Genomic DNA, 22873 nt, shown 5'->3' on the forward strand with positions numbered 1-22873 from the left:
TCATGCTATCACAGATTCCCTAGCACTGATATGAAGCATATCACATACATACATGTGGAGTCATTAAGTCAGTCAGTCAAAAAGTATTTATTAGCAATTACTTTGTACTATAACGCCGTGCTAAGTGCTCTGTATGTCCATCTATATAACAAGTTATCTTATAACTTCCCCCTGGAGTGGACTGTATCCCCAGCACAGCCTTTGAGGATTCATGCAGGTGCCCAAAAGCCCAACTTGCTGAAAATGGAAGTATTATAATGTATAGGCATGAAAAAAATATTTTACAGAAATGATTCCTGTGTTTAGCAGAAAGACTATCAAAAGTCAAGCTAAAATGAAAAATTATTGAATTTTCAGTCATGCTAACAAAAGAACCTTCGTGGTAGAACTGAAAACCTTCACAAAATGTTAAGCTTAAGAAAATAAGGGACAATTGCTGGTACTGGACATTTATGGTACCAATCTGGTGAAATTCCATAGCCAAGCATCCCTCACCTCCTACCCCTCCCCCACCCCCTTGCCACACACATACAACAGGCTAGATTATTTCACTTTATCCCTTCTCACTTTATGAAAGTCTCACAAATTCACTGCGGCAGACATATCATACAATAAAAATGTTCCATCTGAGCCTGGGAGGAGGCTGAAGCCTTCCCTGCTCAGGCAAATGTTTGCAATAATAGAATTCATAAAAAGACAGATGGGAGTAGAAAATGTTGCAATGAAGAATCTGGAATGAGATGAGATCACAGCATCAGCCTGTCTTTTGTGGACCTGGACAATGATCACAGAGGCAGATTGGATTAGGGAAACCTCTTGACTGGAAGTTCAGAGCAGTCGCCAGATAAAGGACAAGCTTCAGGGAGAGACCAGCTGAAAGAAAATGCATCAGATTTACAGCTGCAGCGATGAAAATTTAGAAGTTTTCACCACTGTGATTTCATCCAAAGGTGAGTAAAAAAGCTAAGCTCATCAAGAGAGCCTTGTACATTCTTGTCTTTTCTTAAATCAGTGGAAAGATGAGGAAAATAAGATGCTAGATTATTGCTTTATTCTCAGGTCAGTGATATCCAATTGTTGGGGTTTTGTTTTGTTTTTTTCTGGAGGAAACATTTAGTGCTCAGATTCCTTTCCGAGAAACATTTCATTAGAAAAACCAGTGAGGGCTGTTTAGTGTTCTTTGCTCCATTTCCTTCGGCCACTGCAAACTCAATATAATCATTGTTTTAGGAAACTGAGATAAAGATGAAATCCCCAGGACCTATTGAATCTCCTATTTTTCTCCAATGGGCTAAGGAGTTAATGAAACAAGAAGCAGCTGCTTCAGAAATACAATTTCACAACAATAACCAGGGGAAACATAGGGGAAAATGCCCCAGTCAATGGGCTCTATTTCAAAAGAAGAGGTCAAATAATCTGCTGACCTGTGTACTGCTCATACTGAGAGCCCCAGAGTTGCCCATCCCAAAAATACCCAGGGAGGATAAGGATGGCCAAATTGTTAAGTGTCTGGATCTTTATGGGCTAAGTCAGGGGACTCTGTGTTCAGTGTCCAGAGGAAGGATATGTGACCAGCTCAGCTGACTCAGAGAAAGTGTCTTATTACTGGACAATTCCTTCACTCCCTTTAAGGAATAGTCCCCTTTTTTCTTCCCTTCATCCTCTATTCTCTCCCTAACCCTGCTGGTATTGGTGTGCGAGCCAGTCACGCGTGCATAGCTCTGGGTTTCATTGTTGGTTCCAAGGCATCATGACTTAAATGAAGTGAGCTGTCTGTTTGCTGGTGTGACTTCCCATCCAGACAACTCTCTCTTCCTCCCTTGTAAACAGTTGGCAGTACCATTGCTTGTTGCGGGGGAAAGCCAGAGATTCAGCCAGGGAACGTAAATTTATGTAACAATTAAGTTTTAAACTTAAAATTGCACTAAGGCTTTTGGGACAACCCCGTATGTTGCTAATCCAGGAAAACGGAAAAACAGAATTATGATTTTCATTCTCCCTAGGGTGAGATCATTCACCAGGAGGATGGCTAGCCATTGAGAGTCAAATGGCATTTCCATTTTTGACTTGAAGACTTGTTCTGCAATTCTAGTGTGAGGTTGAATCTCACTTGAATGAAATCTGGTCTCTTCATCTAAAAAAGATCCTTTTACATTGAAAGGAAATTAATATATTTTTTTAACTAGGAGTGAATGGTCCTGATAGATATTACACAGAATTCTCTTTCTATTTTCTTAAATATAGGACTCTAGATCAGGAGTTCTCAACCATTTTTGAGTCAGGGACCCCTTTGTCCATCTGCTGAAAGCTATAGACCTCATCTCAAAATCATGTTTTTAAATGCATAAGATGCACAGGATTAAAATTATATTACAATACAGTTGTCAAAAATATTTTTAATTCACCTTAACCCAGGTTGAGAACCTCTACTGAATGTAGTATTGATAATGAACTCCAGAGTTCATCTTGTTCAAATTGATTCTGAGTCAACTAGCTATGAGACTGTCACTTAACCTTGTCTGATTCCCAATAAACTCATCTCCAAGAGTGTAATAATATTTAGAAAGACCTACAACTATCCAGTAGAAAGAGTTGTGGTTCTTGGGGCAGAGCGCCTGGGCCTGAATCCAGCTTTATTCCTTCTTAGTCAAGTGACCTTGGGAAGGTCACATCCTCCCTGGGCCTTATTTTCCTCATCTGTAAAATGAGGGAGTCAGACTAAGTGGCCTCTGGGGTTCCTCCCAGCTCATACCTACGATCCTAAAAATACACCTCATAGGACCATGGTGGAGGATCCAATGAAATACAGCATGCAAGGTGCTTTGCCAGCCTTAACACACAACACAGATGTCAGCCTCACAGGTTTCTGTGAGGAAAGTGCTTTGCAAATGGTAAACATCTATGTAAATGTGAGTCATTTTTATTCTGAGGCAATTCACTGCAGGGCAAGGACATTCTCTAGAAAAGAAAAATTGGACACAAACCCAAGGGCAAACTGTCTTTAAAATGGTCCTATGTACACCTCTATGATCTAATCTGTTAGCCCTACCTTATCTTTCCTTCATCTGAATTAAAGGTATCTCCAGTTTTCAGGAAGGGGCAGATTTTCTGTATTATCCCTGCTGGCTGAAGAGGACTTATAACTATAAATTTACTTACAATGGTCCCTAGGAAGGAATTTCAGCTTTGTTTTTAGCAAAACAGCTTTTGCCTCCTTGATGAAGCCCCTTCTCAAGTATTCCGCTTAAAACTGGCTTAGCAATCATTCAGTATTTATCATGTGAACCCACTAAGTGCTCAGCATTGTGGGACATACAGATGCCTTAATTGTCCCTTCCCTTAAGGAGTTAACCACCTAGCTAGACCATTGCAGCTTATACCCATGAAATCTATACTAAACAATGATAATAGCTAGCATTTAGATAGTGCAGGGGCAGATAGGTTGCACAGTGGATAGAGCTCTGGGCCCAGAGTCAAGAAAACTCATCTTCCTGAGTTCGAATCTGGCCTCAGACACTTCTCAGACACATGACCCCTGGGCAAAGTCACTTAACCATTTGCCTCAGTTTCTTCATCTGTGAAATTAACTGGAGAAGGAAATGGCAAACCACTCTCGTATCTTTGCAAAGAAAATGGCAAACGGGGTCATGAGGAGTCATGCCCAACTGAATGGACTGAACACACAATAGTGCGTTCAGGTCTTTTAAGAATTTCATACATGTTATTTCATGTCATCCTTACAACAACTCTGTAAAGTAGGTTTCCTTATTTTACAAATGAGGAAACTGAGGTCTAGAGAAGTTAAAATGTCTTGCCTAGGGACACAGAGCCAATAAGTGTCTGAAACAGAATTTGAACTTGGGTCTTCCTGAATTCTGAATCCAGCACTCTATCACACCAACATCAAAAGCTAACAATTGGGGGCAGCTAGGTGGCACAGTGGATAGAGCACCAGCCCTAGAGTCAGGAGGACCTGAGACACTTGACACTTACTAGCTGTGTGACCCTAGGCAAGTCACTTAACCCCAATTGCCTCACACACACAAAAAAAGAAGGAAAAAAGTCAACAATTGAAGGCAAGATTACAGTATAAACCTACACAGTAGATTTCAGAAAATAAGGGAACTTGAAGTAGTACAGAGAAGTTAGAAGTCAAGTAACCTTTCAGTACCTCCATTTGAATCCCAATGGGCTTTATCAAAGCCAAAGTTAAGGAAGCCTATTTACCAGTAGAGAAGAACTGAGATGGATTACACCCATTTGAGGGAAGAAATATTACCCCTGGAGTCCACTACGCAGGTAACACAGCTGCCCTGTGTCAGGCAGGAATAGAGTTGAATATGTCGTTGGCCTTGTAGTTGGCTACATGACCCTGTTAGAGTTACAGAAGCTATGTGCCCTAAATTCTCCAGAACAGTCCCCATTTTAAATATTCTATTTAAAAACCACAAACATTCTATCCCATTGTCCCAGTGAACTATTGATGAAATACCCCAGAAGTTCTAATGTTTCAATGAATAGTAACTGATATCAACAATATAATGATCCAAGACAATCCCAAAGGGCTCATGATGAAAAATGTTATCCATCTCCAGAGAAAGAACTGGTGTTGTCTGAATACAAACTGAAGTTTTTCTTTCTTTCTTTCTTTTTTTTTTTTTGCGAGGCAATGGGGGTTAAGTGACTTGCCCAAGGTCACACAGGTAGTAAGTGTCAAGTATCTGAAGCCAGATTTGAACTCACGTCCTCCTGAATCCAGGGCTGTTGTTTTATCCACTGTGCCGCCTAGCTGCCCCCTGAAGCATACTATTTTTAACTTTATTTCCTCCTCCTCTTCTTCTTCTTCTTCTTCTTCTTCTTTTTCATCTTTGGTTGTTCAAGTCTTTTTTTTTTTTTAGTGAGGCAATTGGGGTTAAATGACTTGCCCAGGGTCACACAACTAGTAAGTGTTAAGTGTCCGAGGCCGGATTTGAACTCAGGTACTCCTGACTCCAGGGCTGGTGCTCTATCCACTGCACCACCTTGCTGCCCCTGTTCAAGTCTTCTTGCACAAAATGATCAATAGAAATATTTTACATGATTACACAGGTATAACCTACATCATATTGCTTATGATCTCAGGCAGGGAGTAGGGGAGGGAGGAAGGAAGGGAGTGCATTTGGAACTCAAAACTTCCAAAAAATTTTTGTTGTTACATGTAATTGGGGGGAAATAAAATATTATTAAAAATAAAAGGGGGGGTGGCTAGGTGGCGCAGTGGATAAAGCACCGGCCCTGGATTCAGGAGGACCTGAGTTCAAATCTGGCCTCAGACACTTGACACTTACTAGCTGTGTGACCCTGGGCAAGTCACTTAACACTCACTGCCCCACCAAAATAAAAAAAAGTCACAAAAGATGGAGAATCACAGGCTAAAGAAACATCTCAATTCCTCCACAAAAACATTCATATTAGCCCTTATTATCTATGCCTATGGTAAAATGTAGTGAAAACAGTATTGGATTTGAGTCTGAAGACCTGAATTTAAATCTGGGTTCTGTCCCATCCCTATGACCTTAGGCAATTCACTTCATAGGAGCACAAGGTCATAGATTTAGCATTAGAGGGGGCCTTTGAGTATTGAGTCCAACCCCCTTATTTTACAGGGGACAAAACCAAGGCCCAGAAAGGTAAGGGACTTCTTCAGGCTCATCCAGGTAGTTAAATGAACTGAGGGAGTATTTGAAGTCAGGTTTTCCTAATTCTTGCAGGGCAGTTTTCTCATCTGTAAAATGAGCTAGAGAAGCAAATGCAAACCACTCCAGTAACTGTCAAGAAAACCCCAAATTGGGTCACAAAGAGTTGGGTTTGACTGAAATGACTAAACAACAATAAAACTTCCTAATTTTCAGGTCAAATATCTGATTCACTCTGATCTCTCTGAATCTCAGTTCCTCCCCTCTATTGTAAAGTGTAAATGAGGAAGGGGTTGAAGATTAGCTGCTCTCTAAGGTCTCCTATGTAAACAGCACAGGCTAATCAGCACTGGTGGTGGTGAGGGACCTCATTGTCTTCAGTTGTGAAGACCTGCAGTCCAACATGCTCTGTGTACACCTGTAGGAAAATCAACTTTGGCAGTAAAGCAATATTGATTGACTAGATGTCCCAATTTGGAGTTCAGAAAATATAGTTACTGTTCCTTTTGCAAACCTAAAGTTGATTATCATCCCAGTGATTGGTCCTACCAGCTGGCTGACTCTCCCCCTCTCCTCTCCAGGGGCAGAACGAAGGCAGCCATTCAATGTTACACCTTTAAAGTCTGACCTACCCATGGAGGTTCATTTGGGGCACAGAAGGCCCTGCTCTGACACCCCAACCCAGTCACTTAAACTCTCTTTCTCCTCTTCTTCAAAAACCAATCTTTGTTTTTGGTGAGGCAATTAGGGTTAAGTGACTTGCCCAAGGTCAAACAGCTAGTAAGTGTCAAGTGACTGAGGTCGGATTTGAACTCAGGTCCTCCTGACTTCAGGGCTGGTGCTCTATCCACTGCGCCACCTAGCTGCCCCTCTCAAAAACCAATCTTAAACCCCTTCTTCCCTCTCAGAAACCAAAGTCATGATGCTTTTAAGTGCTTTGAATTCCTGCCTAGGTCATGACAGGTTAGTCTGTATGATGGACTCCCTGAAGGGATCTTAAGAAGGCAAAACCTGTAGAATCAAACTCAAAGCAAACAAAAGAAAGCTGTGGTTCTGCCAAGAAACAAAAGTCAAAATTCTTATTTCCTGAGGTGAGACATGGTCAGGTTTCTTTCTTTCTTTTTCTTTCTTTCTTTCTTTTTTGGTGGGGCAATGAGGGTTAAGTGACTTGCCCAGGGTCACACAGCTAGAAAGTGTCAAATGTCTAAAGCTGGATTTGAACTCAGGTCCTCCTGAATCCGGGACTGTGCTCTATTCACTGCACCACCCAGCTGACCCTGGTCAGGTTTATTTCAAAGCAAGCTGGACAACAGCATCTGAAGTGATTGTCTTATGGACAGACCTTTCAAAGCTAAAAAACTTAAATTTTAAAAAATTAATGGGGATGGAGTGGGGGATGGGTCAAATGCTAGAACAGTCTGAGCTTTCAAAGAAAACTAGGGGGTTGTTACATCTCTTTGACCACTATCCCTTCTCCTCTCTGTCCCTTGCTTCTTCTACTGGAGAGAAAGAAGCACCTAGGTGGCTAATTGGATAAAGTACATGACTTCAAATCAGAACAACCTGAATTCGGATCCTCCCTCAGACACTTACTAGCTGTGAAGTCACTTAACCTCTCTGAGTCTCAAGTTCTTCATCTGTAAAATGGATATGTATGCATGCATGTATATATGTGTGTGAACACATATGTATATGTACACATGCATGCATGCATACATCACTCACCTCACAGGGGTTGGGAGGATTGAATGCGTTTACCCGTGCAAGGTGATTTGTAAACCTTAAAGCACTACCCAAAGGTTAGGTATTATCAAGAGACACTTGGCACAATTTAGCAGCTCTTGGTATCTTCATTAGCCTAACATTTTGGGGAATGGGGAACTGAAAAGATTTCTGGATCTGGTTCAGATAACCTAGGTTTATATTCTAGTTCTGCTATAGGTAGACTAATGAAGTTACTTAAACTCTCTGGGTTTTCTCATCTATCAAATGAGGGATTTGGATTAGATGATCTCTAAAATCCCATCCAGTTCTAAATGTAATGAGGGCCTTCATAAGGGGATCCCTAATTTATAAGTTCCCTCCCTCCACCCCCCAAACCATTTAGTGAGTTATAGGATATAAAGTGCAGGTAACCTAGAGAGGAAAGTGTTAAGGGACATCTTACTGGAGGGCAATTTCATCAAGGGGAATAAGAGGAAGTCACATGTTCAGGTTTCTATGATCAATACCCCCATTACGCCAATTTATGATCCTTTGACCCCAAAGTATCTAACATATTTGTGTTTTGGGTCAAAACTGTGCCCAGAGGGCAGGCAGGCACAAGAAAACCTAGATATAAAAGGGGCACATCTCTGTTCACCACAATTGAAATATTTTGACAGAAAAAGTTCAAGGGATTCCCAGAACCAGCAAAATTGAATTTTCTCCTCAGACTATGTTAGTTGGCATTACTCCAAAGTGCCCAGGTCAATACTGTGGTGGGGGTGGGGTTCTTTTAACCAGTTGCAATTTTTCTCCATTTCGATCTTCCAGAAACCAGTTCTGTACTCCTAACCTGGCCTAACCACACCATGTTACCTAGTCATGACACCAATTAAATGCATTTTTGCCTACCAATACATGTTTGTTCTACAGTCATAGTCTACACCAACAAAATGGAAACCTTTTTTTCACCTTCAAAACTCTCCTCAATGAACTAACAACTCATTGCCTTTCCCTTCCTTTACTTCCCCAGATCTTTCTCTTCCTCTGCCCACTTCCAACATCAGGAATTCAATAGAAAGAGATTCCAAAGAAAAGGTATTGAAGATCATTAGATGCTTTAATCCTGTATTCTCTCTAATGAGTTTTCTTTAACTTTTCAGTGTCCAGTCCAGCCAGAAGAAGAGTCAAAATCTCACAGCATCTTTTGACCAAAAGCGTAAGAAAATTTCATCTTTTATTCTTTTGTACTTAGTTTCTCTCCATTTAAAAAAAAATTTTTTAAAGGTATATCCTGGGGCAGCCAGGTGGCACAGTGGATAAAGCACTGGCCCTGGATTCAGGAGTATCTGAGTTCAAATCTGGCCTCAAACACTTGATACTTACTAGCTGTGTGACCCTGGGCAAGTCACTTAACCCCAATTGCTTTACCAAAAAAAAAAAAGTGCATCCTGGGGGTGAGATTGGATTTTATTTGGTTTTGGTTTTGTATCTTGTTTTGCAAGGCAATGAGAGTTAAGTGACTTGCCCAAGGTCACACAGCTAGTAAATGTCAAGTGTCTGAGGCTGGATTTGAACTCAGGTCCTCCTGAATCCAGGGCCAGTGCTTTATCCACTGCACCACCTAGCTGCCCCCAAGCTTGGATTTTAATTTACTGAAGTGTTCTTGGTTGCACAGCAAAGGATCAAATCTTCCTGATGTTTTTTGAAAAACTAAAGGCCACACTTTAGAAGAGTTATATTCCTGGCATTCAAGAAGTCACAAGGGAAGTGATAAAAATCACTAATGGTGAGGGAAAAGGTTGAATTATAGGTGATTTACTGTCTGAGGAAATGTTACAGAAGACCTTTCCCTAATGAAAGTTCCTTTCATCAAAAAGTCATCCATTACTCTGGATTTGAACTAGCCAAAGGTAATTCATAACTATGGCAAGAAAGTTGGGAATCCTGAATCACTCACATTATTGTTACCTTAAGCAAACTATTCCCTTCTATTTCTTGTGTCTGTCTACAAAATAATGCCAGTTTGCCTTACAAAGACTAGAAGGATGATTGTAAATAGCTTTAAAAATATAAAACACTAGAAAAAAATAATTTTTTAAAAAAGTAAATAAATAAAACACTAGAGAGCCTAAGAGTGAATGACTGAAAAGTGATGACATTTTATGCATCCATATTAACTTAATTATATGTAAGTTGTTATAAAGCAAATTTAATTTGATATTTAGTATTAAGTTTACAATAAGTCAATTTTTACAAAATATAAAGCACTAAATCATAACATGTTCTAGGTAACTAAAGAAGGTTTAGGATATGAAAACACTCTTAACATGACTAAGATTTACAACTCTTCTTCCTTAAAATATCTGCTTTTTTGTTTGTTTTTTGTTTTGGTTTCAGTTTAGGGGGGGTTGTTGTTGTTTTTCAGGGTGGGGTCAATGAGGGTTAAGTGACTTGCCCAGGGTCACACAGCTAGTGTCAAGTGTCTGAGGCCAGATTTGAACTCAGGTCCTCCTGACTCCAGGGCCAGTGCTTTATCCATGTGCCACCTAGCTGTCCCAAAATATCTGCTATAAAGCACCGGTCCTGGAGTCAGGAGGACCTGAGTTCAAATACAGCCTCAGACAATTAACACTTACTAGCTGTGTGACCTGAGGCAAGTCACTTAACCCCAATTGCCTCACAAAACAACAACAACAACAACAACAAAGAATATACACACTAGCTGTGTAACCTTGGGAAGTCACTTAACCCTCATTGCCCGCCACCCCCACCCCCCCCAAAAAAAAGAATATACAGGATGTCCCCAAAGTCTTAGTGTAGTTTTAAGCTTCAATAATTTAAAACTGCACTGGGACTTTTGGGAAAACTATATCATTAAAATTATTTCCTGTACATATAGTTTGTACATAGCTGTTTCCATGTTGTCTACCCTATTTGACTGTGAGTTCCTTGAAAGCGAGAACTGTCTTCTGTTTTATTTTTGTCCTTTGTTTTTAGCACAGTGCCTGACACATAGTGCGTACTCAATAAATGCTTATTAACTGACTATTTTTTTTTTGGCAAGGCAAAGGTTAAGTGTGACTTGCGCAGGATCACACAGCTAGTAAGTGTCAAGTGTCTGAAGTTGTATTTGAACTCAGGTCCTCCTGACTCCAGGGCCAGTGCTCTATCCACTGTGCCACCTAGCTGCCCCAATCCTGTAGCATTATTGAACAGAAAGTGCTTCATAATTAAAAGCTGTTATCATCAGACCTGTTAGAGGCCACATAAGTTAGAGGTCATTTCAATGTTTAGAAAACCTGTTGTTGGTCTTGCTCCAGTACAAGGTCTTCCTTACCCCTGAATTTTACTTTTGATTTCTGAATCAGATGATTGAAAAGAAGTCACTTAGCCCGGGGACACCCAACATTTTTCAGTATGGGAATCCTTTGTTAAGACAAAAGTTTTTCAACTTCCTACTGAATAGTAGCAATGGATATTATTAGTTTCCATTAATTAGGCACAAGCAATTCTTATTAAATTAGAAATGCTGTCAAATTAAGTTGTATTTTATTCATCACAACTATATCTACAAACATTTGAAAAATAATACATATAAAAGGCATATTACTTTCTTAGTCTAGAGAATAGATATTTATTATATTTAGTTATTTCATGTCAACACACAGCCTGCTTCAATGACTCAGTATAACATGGAAGTGACCCTGGGTGCTTGAAGGCAACACCAGCAAAGTACAAGGTCTGACAAGTTTTACCATGCTGGAAAGGTTTCAAGTATGGTAAACTACAGACTATGTCTACTTTCTGAGAGCAAAACTAGGTAAGTGCAGAGAGTCTCATTATCAATTAATTGCTATGGCAACAGAGGAAACAAATAGAAAAGCAACATGGCCCTCACTTTGGGGCCACTTGTACAGTGATAATGTCTCTATGACAGTGGAAAGGAGACAGAGGATATGAATAATCACAGACACGTGTAAATACCAACAGCCACTAATGCATTAAATATAAGATCCTGCCCAGTGATTAAAGAGTGATCATACTAGGGGGCGGCTAGGTGGCGCAGTGGATAAAGCACCGGCCCTGGATTCAGGAGTACCACCTGAGTTCAAATCGGCCTCAGACACTTGACACTTACTAGCTGTGTAACCCTTGGCAAGTCACTTAACCCCCATTGCCCTGCAAAAAAAAAAAATGGTCATACTAGTGGAGAAACTCAATCATATCAATCTTGACATTCTATAAATGAAACTAGCAAACAAAAGGAAATTGCATCAAAATGGAAGGATGGCTCATTCTCCTTGGAGAGGCAAATAAAGGGGTTGGTAGAGTTGGGTTTATTGTACATGAAAGGCAACAAGAAACATTATACCATGAGATATCTGGTTATCTAATATTGTAGTGTTTAAGAAAAAGATTTGTGTGTGGGTCAATCCTAAGTCAGCTGACTAGGATAGTCAATCTATCATTTTGTTAGAGGAAAGATCAACACCAATACCAAATTAAAGAATAAAAAATGGGAAGATATAGTTTAAGACTAAGACAACTCCAGGGGCAGCTAGGTGGTATAGTGGATAAAGCACTGGCCCTGGATTCAGGAGGACCTGAGTTCAAATGCAGCCTCAAACACTTGACGCTTTCTAGCTGTGTGACCCTGGGCAAGTCACGTAACCCTCAATTCCCACCCCCCCCCAAAAAAAGACTAAGGCGACTCCAACCTAACAAGTTATTAGTTTAGCTGTTGATTATGGAAAATGAGAAATGAGTACAAGATTAGGTGTTAACACTGATTGTCACTTTTTCCCAAGGAAATTTAACTCATGTAAATCAGTCACAACAAGGAGATGAAAAGTCCCTAAAAACTATTGCACCCAGAAAAAAAACTTGATTTTCTTGCCAGAAGGAAAGACATATAGCCAAGTGCAACACTGGTTTAAAATATAATGACAGGAGCAGCTAGGTGGCACAGTAGATAACGCACTGGCCCTGGATTCAGGAGGACCCAACTTCAAATCCGGCCTCAGACATTTGACACTTGCTAGCTGTGTGACCCTGGACAAGTCACTTAACCCTTATTGCCCTGCAAAAAATAAATAAACATATATATATATATATATATACATATATATATGTGTGTGTGTGTGTATGTAATCAATTATGATTAGATATCAGAATTTCAGAGTTCATAAACATGAAAGTGGTACAATTTCTAGATACATTAAAAATGTCAGCTCCTCAAAAACAGGGACCCTGTTTTTGCCCTTCTTTGTATCCCCAGTGTTTAGAATAGTGCCTGGCATATATGCACTTAATAAATGCTTCTTGGGGCAGCTAGATGGCTCAGTGGATAAAGCACTGGCCCTGGATTCAGGAGGACCTGAGTTCAAATCTGACCTCTGACACTTGACACTTACTAGCTGTGTGACTTTGGGCAAGTCATTTAACCCTCATTACCCTGCCTAAAAATAAAAGAAAAAGCACCTGTTTTGGGGCAGCTAGGTGGCGCAGTGGATGGAGCACCGGCCCAGGAGTCAGGGATACCTGAGTTCAAGTATGGCCTCAGACACTTAATGCTTACTGGCTGTGTGACCCTGGGCAGGTCACTTAACCCCAATTGCCTCACTAAAAAACAACAACAACAAAATAAATAAATGCTTCTTGACTTAATGAAAAGGGAATAATCAGGGTTTCTCAAATGATATTCTATAGCAAACCACACTGTTACAATAGAAGTACCTGTTTGTTGACTGTACAAATACATATTCCCTCATTCAATAGAGTAAAATGACACCTTAAAGGCTCTCCTCTAAAAAGATCTCCCTCATGAATGCGTTAACATAAGATTCCTTGAAGGGTATAAGAACAGAGACAACATCGTCTTGTGACTCTAGGATTATTAATACCAAATGAACCATAACACTTGTAGGCTTGCCAAAGGTGCTTGCTGTGGTCACAGAAGACATCCAACACTGAATTCAAATGGAAGATTCCCCATAATTGGTGAAGCCCTTCAGTTGTTTTTATTTGAAGATGACATTAAGCTGGTTGTATCAACATGTCAGAGTTTCCTAAATGAGATCTATAATCTAAACAAATGGTTGTAGAATGCCTTGGTGATATAAGTTGGAACCCATAATAAACTGATTGGTTAACAATTAGTGAGAGGTGGACTTTACAAAGAGACCATGAGCTCACTCCAATGTGGGGCTGACAGTGACATCATGTCACTCTTGGCCAGAACGACCATCCCTAGACTCAGACCACCCCCAGCCTTGGGCAATCTAGACAAAGAATCTATATTCCTCCACCCAGGTCTGAGCTAGTTGGGTGGAGTAGCAATACCCAGAATGAGGAAAATGATAATCCTATGTTCCATCAGCCCTCTCCTTGAGAGATGAGACAACAAAATAGGACAGGGAAAAACTCAGGTCTCTCTAATTTTAGTAATTGGTTACTAATATAAGAGAAAAATAATCATTCCTCTCCTATTCAAATTTTTTTTTTTGGTGAGGCAATTGGGGTTAAGTGACTTGCCCAGGGTCACACAGCTAGTAAGTGTCAAGTGTCTGAGGCCACATTTGAACTCAGGTATTCCTGAATCCAGGGCCAGTGCTCTATCCACTGGGCCACCTAGCTGCCCCCTATTCAATTTAATGATAGCTTTTATGCATAAGAATTCACAGACATATACAGCAAGAAAATGTAAATTCCTTTTGGGTGGGGATTGTTTTTCATTTTATCTGTCTCCCCAACACAATGACTTATACATAATAGGAGTTTAAAAATTGTTCCTAGAATTGAGTAGTAATAAGGCTGGATCTTGAAGTCCACAGAATGTCAAACAGTAATTTAATCCATTCTCCTGGCTTCAGGCAAGGCCATATTTAAGCCTTTCCAAACAGATCGTGCTCTATCCCTATCTTAAAGACTCCATGAGAAATTCCAAAACTAGTGTCACCAATATTCTATGTTGACCAACCCTTCTATTCAGAAACGCTCTTCTGTCTACTCTAAAACCTTCAGGCTGTAATGTAGCCAGATGCTTCTCTTTTAGGTGATAGGCTTTCCTGCCGGATTTTTTTTCCTTGCTCAAAATTCTCTTTCCACATTTTTTCCATCTGTTTTTTTCATAGCTCTCCCACTCAGGACTCATTTTGAGGCCCATAATTGCCAGCCACACTTTCTTCTGATCTTAATTCACAAGAACCCCACATTTCATACTCCACATATCCTCCTTACACACTTGATTTCTTAGTTGACGTGTGTGTGTGTGTGTGTGTGTGTGTGTGTGTGTGTGTTTACTGACCTCCTGGGCTGACAACCAAATGGAAACTGAGAAAGCAATAGTCACACAAAAATTCAAGCCATCTGATTATATTATACACTGATGTTTAGGTATTTGTCAAAGTCTTTAGCTTCTCTTCCTCTATGTTCAGGAAGGAGACCATTTGTGTAACCCAAGAAGCATGCATATTAAAGAAGTGAGCCATTACCTCTCAGCCATCTTTTAGTTAGAGGTCCTTTTGCCTTCTCCCTACCCCTACTGCTAAGAAAGATCAGGGTGGCTTGTTGTCAAGTTTGAAGCCTGAAGGCCAAGCAGCAGGAACAAGCTGTACTGTTGAAACTAGAAAATAAACCAGCCTTTCAGGAGCAAAGAGCCACACAATCAAACCTTTCAACGGTCCATTTCCTGGTGTGGGTTTAATGTACTCTACTGTGGGGGCCCCATGGAACAGCCCCGAGATATTGTACGGCTTTGAGAAACAGAACACCATAGCTGGGTTAAGGTGTTTGGGTCAGGGGAGAAAAAGGAAAGGGAGGTGAACATAAAGCGATGTGTTTTTCCTCTCTCCTCTCCATGAAATGCAGACAGGAAACCTTAATTCTTTCTAAATACCTGCCTTTCTTTTAGCATTCCTAGAAACACAGGTTTAATTTCACAAGGAGGCAAAACAGCAGATAACCTGGAGGGCAACCAGGCTCATCCCCTTGCTAGGCAAACCTCAAGTATGCCATTGCATGACTGAGTACTTCACATTCATGCAAATGACCTAGTAAGATAGCAACCAGTCTCTCCCTACTCTGTCCTAGCCCACCATGACTGGGGGGGCAGGGGGAGCCCTTCATTTTTTTCTCTGATGTTAAAGGATTAGATTTGGCTCCAGTATCACTTGAGAAATTCATCAAAATGGATACTGAGGAAAGAGTATAAATCCAGGAATTCCGAGCGCCAGCCCTAATCCCATTCTTTCACAAAATTGAGCACAGTCTGCAAGAGGCTACAATGGGTGACATAGCAGACAGATCTAAGGAGTAGAGAGTCAGAAAAACTTGAGTTCTAATCCTGTCTCAAACCCTTACTGGCTGTGTGACCTGAGGCAAGACCCTTAAGGTTCTTTAGCCTTTCTTTGCTCACCCGTAAAATGGAAATAATAAAATAATAGCCCCTACTTCACAGGGTTTTTGTGAGGATCAAATGAAATAATATATGTCAAGTACCTTGCAAACCTTAGAGTGCTTTACAATTGTTAGTTATATTATGCTAATTCCTCTCGACTCCAAGCCCAGTGTTCTTTTAATTACATGACCACACTGGGGTTAAATTAAGCAAGCTCATAGCTCACCAAAGACTTTACCAGATGCTTTTACATCCATTATCTTGTTTGAGTCTTAAAATAATCTGTGATTCAGATAGTGAAAAATACTATGACAGATGAAATAGAATGAGGGTCTAAGAGGTTAAGCAATTTTATCTAAGGTCCCACAGCTAGTAAACAACAGAGTTGGGACTGTGTCTCAATTTTTCCATCTGCAAAATGGGTATTTTTCTCCCCTCCACCACCTCCTAGAAATGTTAGGAAAGATTACCTATTAAAGTATTTTTAAAGGTAAAGTAGCTCTCTAAGTAAAAGTTATTGAGTTTCTCTGTCCTACTTATCCGTTCATAAGGGAGTACCTGTTCATTTGGCACATAGTTAAACTAAAGGAGTAAATTGACTTCCCTGAAAATTTTGTCCTGAATGCCCAGCACTTATTGTGTCTCTCTTTGCATCTTGGCTTTATGATTGCCTTTAATCATCCCAAGAGTTCTAATATACTGAGCCAGATCTGGAAGAGAGAAGTTGTATGACCTGAGGCAAGTCCCTTAAGCATGACTAATGTAAAAGAGGAAGAGTTGAGAGAAAAGGGGGCTATATAGGATTCTGAGATGGGAATGCTGTGTGCAGGACCACCCACTGCAGAAGCTTGCGGCCACAAAATGAGCAATTTATCTCAGAGAGTGGATTAGTGGTGCCACTCAACCTGGATTAAGGTCTGACATTTCCCTGGTTCACTGCAGAATTCTATGAACATTGGACTTTCTATTACATCCAGGAAAGAAAAACGACTTTCTCCTAATGCAAATAGTGAAATCGAAATGCTCTAAATGGCTGGAATAGAGTCAGAAACCTAAACTGGGCCACAGTATGGTTCATTTCCTGACCTAGATAAACCAAATTAGCTATAAATCAACTCCCTAAACAATGGCATATTGATGGTAAAATTGACCAAAGAGATCACAAACACAGAAATAGATTCTGTTCCCTTTTACTCTATGGGTGGGGCAAGAGTCTGGATCTGAGAAAATTTGGAACTGCTCTCTGATGCGAGAAACATAGATGCTATGTGACTGTGTCTGGGAGAAGCTAACCATAAACCATGCTCTAACATGCTGAGGGGCTGGACTAAGGCACAGTTCCCAGTCACAAGACCGAGTTAAACTTTGTCTCACTTTCATAGGAAGCAGATTCACATTTAATAAGTCTTTAAAATAATTCATAGAAGTGAGGGAGGCAGTTGTGGCTACAAAGGAAACTTTGGAGTCTCCATTCCTTTTTTTTTTTTTCCTTTTTCTTTTCCTATTGAGCTTACAATGCACTAAAATCCCCAGAGCTTTTTCAGGACAACTTCTGTCTGTTCATACCTCCCCTATGTTATAACTGTAGGATTGATTTTTTTTTTGTACCAAAGTATAAGAATTTCCATTTATCCCTATCGAATTTCATCATATTAGATTTAGCCCAATAGAGTGGCCTGTCAAGAGCCTGTATTCTGTCTCTGTCATCCACAATTAGATATCTCTTCAGCTTTGTGCCACTTGCACATTTGATGAGTAGACTATCTGTGCCTTTATCCAAACCATTGATAAGAATATTAAATGGCACAGGATCAAGCATGGCTCCTTGAGATATTCTACTCAAAACCTCCTGCTACAGAGACACTGAAGTATCTCCATCTTCTTTGCAAGAACAGTATAAGATATTTTATGAGAAGTTTTGCTAAAATCTAGATAAACTATACCCACAGCATTCCTCTCATCTACTAGTTTAGTAATCCTCTCCCCTAAGATAAAATGAGGTTAGTCTGGCATTACCTGTTCTTAATGATTCCATATATTCTCTTTGTAATTGCCCAGATTTCCCTTTCTAGATATACTTCAACCATCTCTTTAAGGATCTTTTTGAGAATTTTCCCAGGAACTGAAGTCAAACTCACTGGCCTACAGTTTGCAAACTCTTTTCCCTGTTTTGAAAATCAGGATGCCATTTGCCCTTTTCCAATTCTGTAGTGGCCCAATAAATAGGACACTGGGCTTGGAATCAGAAAGACTCATCTTCCTCCAGCCTGAGACACTTACTAGCTTTGTGACCCTGGACAATTCATTTAACCTTGTTTGCCTCAGTTTCCTTATCTGCAAAAATGAACTAGAGAAAGAAATGGTAAACCATTCTAGTATCTTTGCCAAGAAAACTTTAAATGGGGCCACAGTCAGACATGACTGAAATGACTGAACAACAAATCAGTTGTATCTTTCCTGTTTTACAAGTGTTTCATATGCTACTAGCAGTTATTCAGCAATCACATCCACCAATCCTATCAAGAATGGAAGATGTAGTTCATCTGGGCCATGTGACTTGAATCCATTAAGGTCACCTAGGTATTATCTTATTATCTCCTTATTTATCTTGGATAATGCTTCTCTTTTAGTTCTGTCATTTCCAGAGTAAAGGTCTTTCTTCTTTTCAGAAAAAAACAGAAACAAAATAAGACATCAAGGAGAACCCTTATGGACTCAAATTCTTGCACTATGAGGATTATTCAAAGCTTCTGGGGATATTTAAGATAGAGGAGAGATTTCAGAAGGGACTAAGAGTTACATTGAAATAGTTTAATATTTAAAAGGTTGCAACACAAGAGGTACTTCTTGTCCTCAGAGTGCAAAACTAAGACTAGTGGGTAGAATTGTCAGAAAGGCAGATTTCAATGGAATAAATTTTTTTAAAAGTCCTAAATTGGAGTTGGCCAAAAGGGGAATAGAAAGGCAGTCAGAAGTTGACTGTTACTAGACATCTTCAAGCAGAGGCTAGATGACCCCTTGTCATGGATGTATTTAAAGGCATCTGTATATGTAAGGGTTGGACTAGAAGATCATTGAGGTTTCTCTTGTGTTTTTAAAAATAATTGCTATTGATACCAGTTTTGGTTAAGCATATTTTAATTATTAATATTATATACCAGTAAAGAACTGACTGCATGGTACAGAAAGCAGGGAGAGAGCTTCAGCATGGCTGTTAGCACAAGCAGGAGAAAAGCCCCAAAAGCCCCATGCTATCTCCAAGAGAGACCTACAAAACCTATGCTGTCCTAAGAAGGAGAGCCAAGCCAAGAGGGTGTCTAGAGAGACCTTTGCCTTTTCTTTTCTTTTTGGTTTTTTTTTGGCAGGGCAATGAGGGTTAAGTGACTTGCCCAGGGTCACACAGCTATTATGTATCAAGTGTCTGAGGCTGAATTTGAACTCAGGTCCTCCTGAATCCAGGGCCAGTGCTTTATCCACTGCACCACCTAGCTGCCCCCCAAGAAATCCATCATTAATTATTTTCTCACAATCTCAAATCTGAGATCCCGTGACTATTTTTAGTCAGCATTAAGGCAAAGGAAAAGTTGTCCCCAATTTTTTAAAGAGTATTGAACTTCTAGGCATTTTTCAGTCTCCTAGCTTTAACCAGAGACAAGGTAGGTGACTCAGTAAGTGGAATACTGGGCCTGGAGTCCGGAAGACCTGAGTTCAAGTATAGCCTCAGATACTTGCTAGCTGTGTGACCTTGGGCAAGTCACTTAACCTGTTTACCTTAATCCACTGCAGAAGGGAATGGAAGATTACTTCAGTATCTTTGCCAGGAAAGCCCTATGGTCTACAGGATCACAAAGAGTTGTATACATCTGAACAACACCAAAAAGCTTTAACCAGATTCAGGAATATCAATAAAAAACTTTGACTGTGAGCATTAAGTCTTCCTTAGCATGGTTGGAGGTATGCAAAGCATAGACTGTTAACTCTTCAGAAAGAAAAGTATGAACAAGTCAGTTCTTCTTCTCCCCTGTAGGTGGTAGCAGTGACTGATTATCATATCCATGGGCCTCTGGAGCGTCTGCCCCACAGGAATGACCGACTTCAGGTCCTTTGTAGAGAAGGTGAAGAAAGGAGGTTTGGCCGCCTCCAGAATGGGCAACAAGGACAACCGCTGGCCAGAAACAGCACCAGACATGGTAAGTGTGCCCTGTTGCCCTTCTGGGAAGCGTGGGTAGAACTAGCTTCATATTCCATGAGGTCTGGATGGGTGTTAAGTGCTGAGCATCTGCCCATCATCTACCCTAGTCTGACCTAGATGGTCCCAGAAATTCAAATATTGGCATAGTTCAGGAAAGTCCACTTAACTCTCTAATTTTGAGCAATGGAGGTATCTAATTCTCCCAGATTCTCAGTCTGACAGATGCCAGTCTCCCCATATGTGGACAAGAAAGAGACTATGCTTGCATGAAGAGGATTTTCCAAGCCAACATATTCTTTCCTATTTCCCTCCAAAGGATGACTCATCTATAAATGAATCCAAGTATTCAGTTCCTCCATCATGAAGGGGGTCCAGATTGATCCAGATATAAATTAGATGGAGGTTTACAGGGATTCAGATCTAAGTATCCTTTTTTTTGTGTGTGTGGAATTAAAGAAGAAAGCTCCTGAATTTTCAGTTTTTTATCCAGCATGAAAGGGGGTCTACTGTCCATCTAGAATTCGTAAAGACATTTTTGGACTCCTAAAAATGGTAACTGACCTCACTCAGTAACATTTTATCTGCCCCAACTAAGCCTGCTGGTATGGAGTGTAATGGAATGGGCACTAGGTTTATAGGCAGAAGACCTAGGTTTAAAATCTGGCTCTCTTATTTATAGGCTATGCAAAATTTTGTCCTTTGTGCCTCAGTTTCTCATCCTCTAAATACTGATCCTGTGATGTGCTTTACCAAGATGTTATGAGAATAAGAATATGTGAGAAGCACTAGGAGTTTGACACCAAAAGGGATGCCATATTCAGCAATCTTTTATTAGGTCCCTACAGTGGGCAATGCACTGTGTCAGGCTCTGGGAATTTGTTGCTGAGTCATTTTTCAGTCATATCCAACTCTCCATGACTCCATTTGGGGTTTTCTTGGCAAAGATAATGGAGTAGTTCACCATTTCCTTTTCGAGCTCATTTTGAAAATAAGGAAACTCAGGCAAACAGAGTTAAGCGACTTGCCCAGGGTCACACAGCTAGTGAGTGTCTGAAGCCATATTCAAACCCAGGAAGATGAATCTTCCTGACTTCAGGGCCAGCACACAATCCACAACACCACCTAGGTGCCTCAGGCTCTGGGAATATAAAGACAAAAAAAAAAAAAAAAAAAGGAAAGTAGTCCTTGCCTTCAAGGAGCTTAATAAGCACTCATCATCAAAAATTAACTTTATCAAATCATTCGATTAAAATGCACTTTAGAATTCCATCCCCTCTCTGGTCTTAACTATGTTTCAAGATAAGTAAAAAAGTATCAGGAGATATCCAGAGCTATCATTACCACTCTCTTCAATTGTCATAGATCTCTTTTTTGTAAACTGGCTCTACAGCCATATTCCAAAAGACAATAGTTGGCAGAGATGGCATTGAGAATTGGAAATCACTGTAATATGCTAAGACAGTGGCTCCCAAAACGTTTTGGTCTCAGTACCCCTCTACACTCTTAATGATTATTGAGGACTCCTCCCAAAATATCTTTTGTTTATTTGGGTTATATCTATAAATTTTTAGTATATTAGAAATGAAAATAGCTTAGTATTAGTTTGCAAATATCTTTGACCTTATGATCCCAATACCTGGGCCACATTTTGAGAATCACCATGCTAGGATATAATCATGCCTAGGAAATTACCAAGATTCTCTCAGTAGATATATCTGTTTTTGAAGGAGCATGTCATTTTTTTTAAATAGGATGCTCTTTGATCAGGGAGGGCTTGACAAGTCAGGAAGCAGAGGACCTCTATAAGATGAGAATCCATCTAACATACATACAGGACTCTCCTATTCCTCCTCCAAAAGGAATAACTCTGACACAAAAAAGGGTCTTTCTTACTCAAAGAAAGAGTCCACAGAGACCCTGTGATCATTGACCCACTGATCTCTTTGCCTCATTGCTAGATATCATCAAGAATCAGATTACTTCTCAGGATATTATTGACATGCTTTGATCCCGGATTCAATTAGTCTACCTTCTTTATGGGGTAATTATGAGGAAAGCACTTTGCAAACATTAAAGTGTTATATAAATGCTGTTGTTATGTTTTGTTGTTGTTATTATTATTATCCATCTCTGAGGTCCCTTAGAACTCTTCATCTCTGTGACACTATGATACACTTCCAAGGTTAGTAACACTAAACTTTCTGACCATTAGGGGATTTCTACTTCTCAAAAGCAAACCAGGTAAATTTCCATGATGCTAGACCCGTAGGTCTAAACTGCAGGGGTATGGGGACAATTCTTTTTTTTTTTTCTTTCCTCATTAAAAAAAAAAAATGCTAAGAGAGAAGGTTATCTCACCTGACATCCAAAAAATTTCCAGTTGTCTTTCTGGAGAACCTCACCTGCCTTCTGATTTCAGCACCTAGCACAAAGTCCTCAAGTGTCTTCACACTGAGTATTGGCTATGAGACAGGACACATGGTACCACTGAATGATAATGCTATTTTTGTTCTGCTCTGCAGTGGGAATTTCTGAACCCAAACCATTAATTTTGTGTGGGACTCGAGCATATGGAAAATCTCTGGTAAGTAAGATAAAATAAGCTACCTCTATCTGTTAGGTTATGCCTGGGTCTTAAACAGGAACACTGAGTATCCTTTGTTTTAGACCTGAGAATGATAAAAAGACATCTCTCTATTGAAAAATTCTCTGCTTTTAAAACCATATTGGTTTTTACCTTACCATATAGTCTCTTTTGGCAAGAACTAGTTACATATCACTAACATCTCTCCTTTAAATCATTTCAGTTCTTTTTTTTTCTTTTTTTTTTTGTGGGGCAATGAGGGTCAAGTGACTTGCCCAGGGTCACACAGCTAGTAAGTGTCAAGTTTCTGAGGTCAG

At 40.0% G+C, this 22873-nt stretch overlaps 1 protein-coding gene across 1 annotated transcript in view; it reads left to right on the top strand.

Annotated features, from left to right (window-relative positions):
• The first annotated feature begins 544 nt into the window (after positions 1-544).
• VXN (vexin) overlaps positions 545-22873 on the top strand; it is a 37498-nt gene continuing 15169 nt past the window's right edge. Inside the window, exons 1-4 of the mRNA XM_043979207.1 lie at positions 545-950; positions 8543-8598; positions 19808-19970; positions 22495-22556. Of these exons, the coding sequence (XP_043835142.1) occupies positions 884-950; positions 8543-8598; positions 19808-19970; positions 22495-22556 (348 nt within the window). The 5' untranslated portion in view covers positions 545-883. The remainder of the gene's footprint in view (positions 951-8542; positions 8599-19807; positions 19971-22494; positions 22557-22873) is intronic.

This window comes from Dromiciops gliroides, chromosome 1 (genome assembly GCF_019393635.1).
Source record: "Dromiciops gliroides isolate mDroGli1 chromosome 1, mDroGli1.pri, whole genome shotgun sequence".
In the NCBI taxonomy this organism is placed as follows: domain Eukaryota; kingdom Metazoa; phylum Chordata; class Mammalia; order Microbiotheria; family Microbiotheriidae; genus Dromiciops; species Dromiciops gliroides.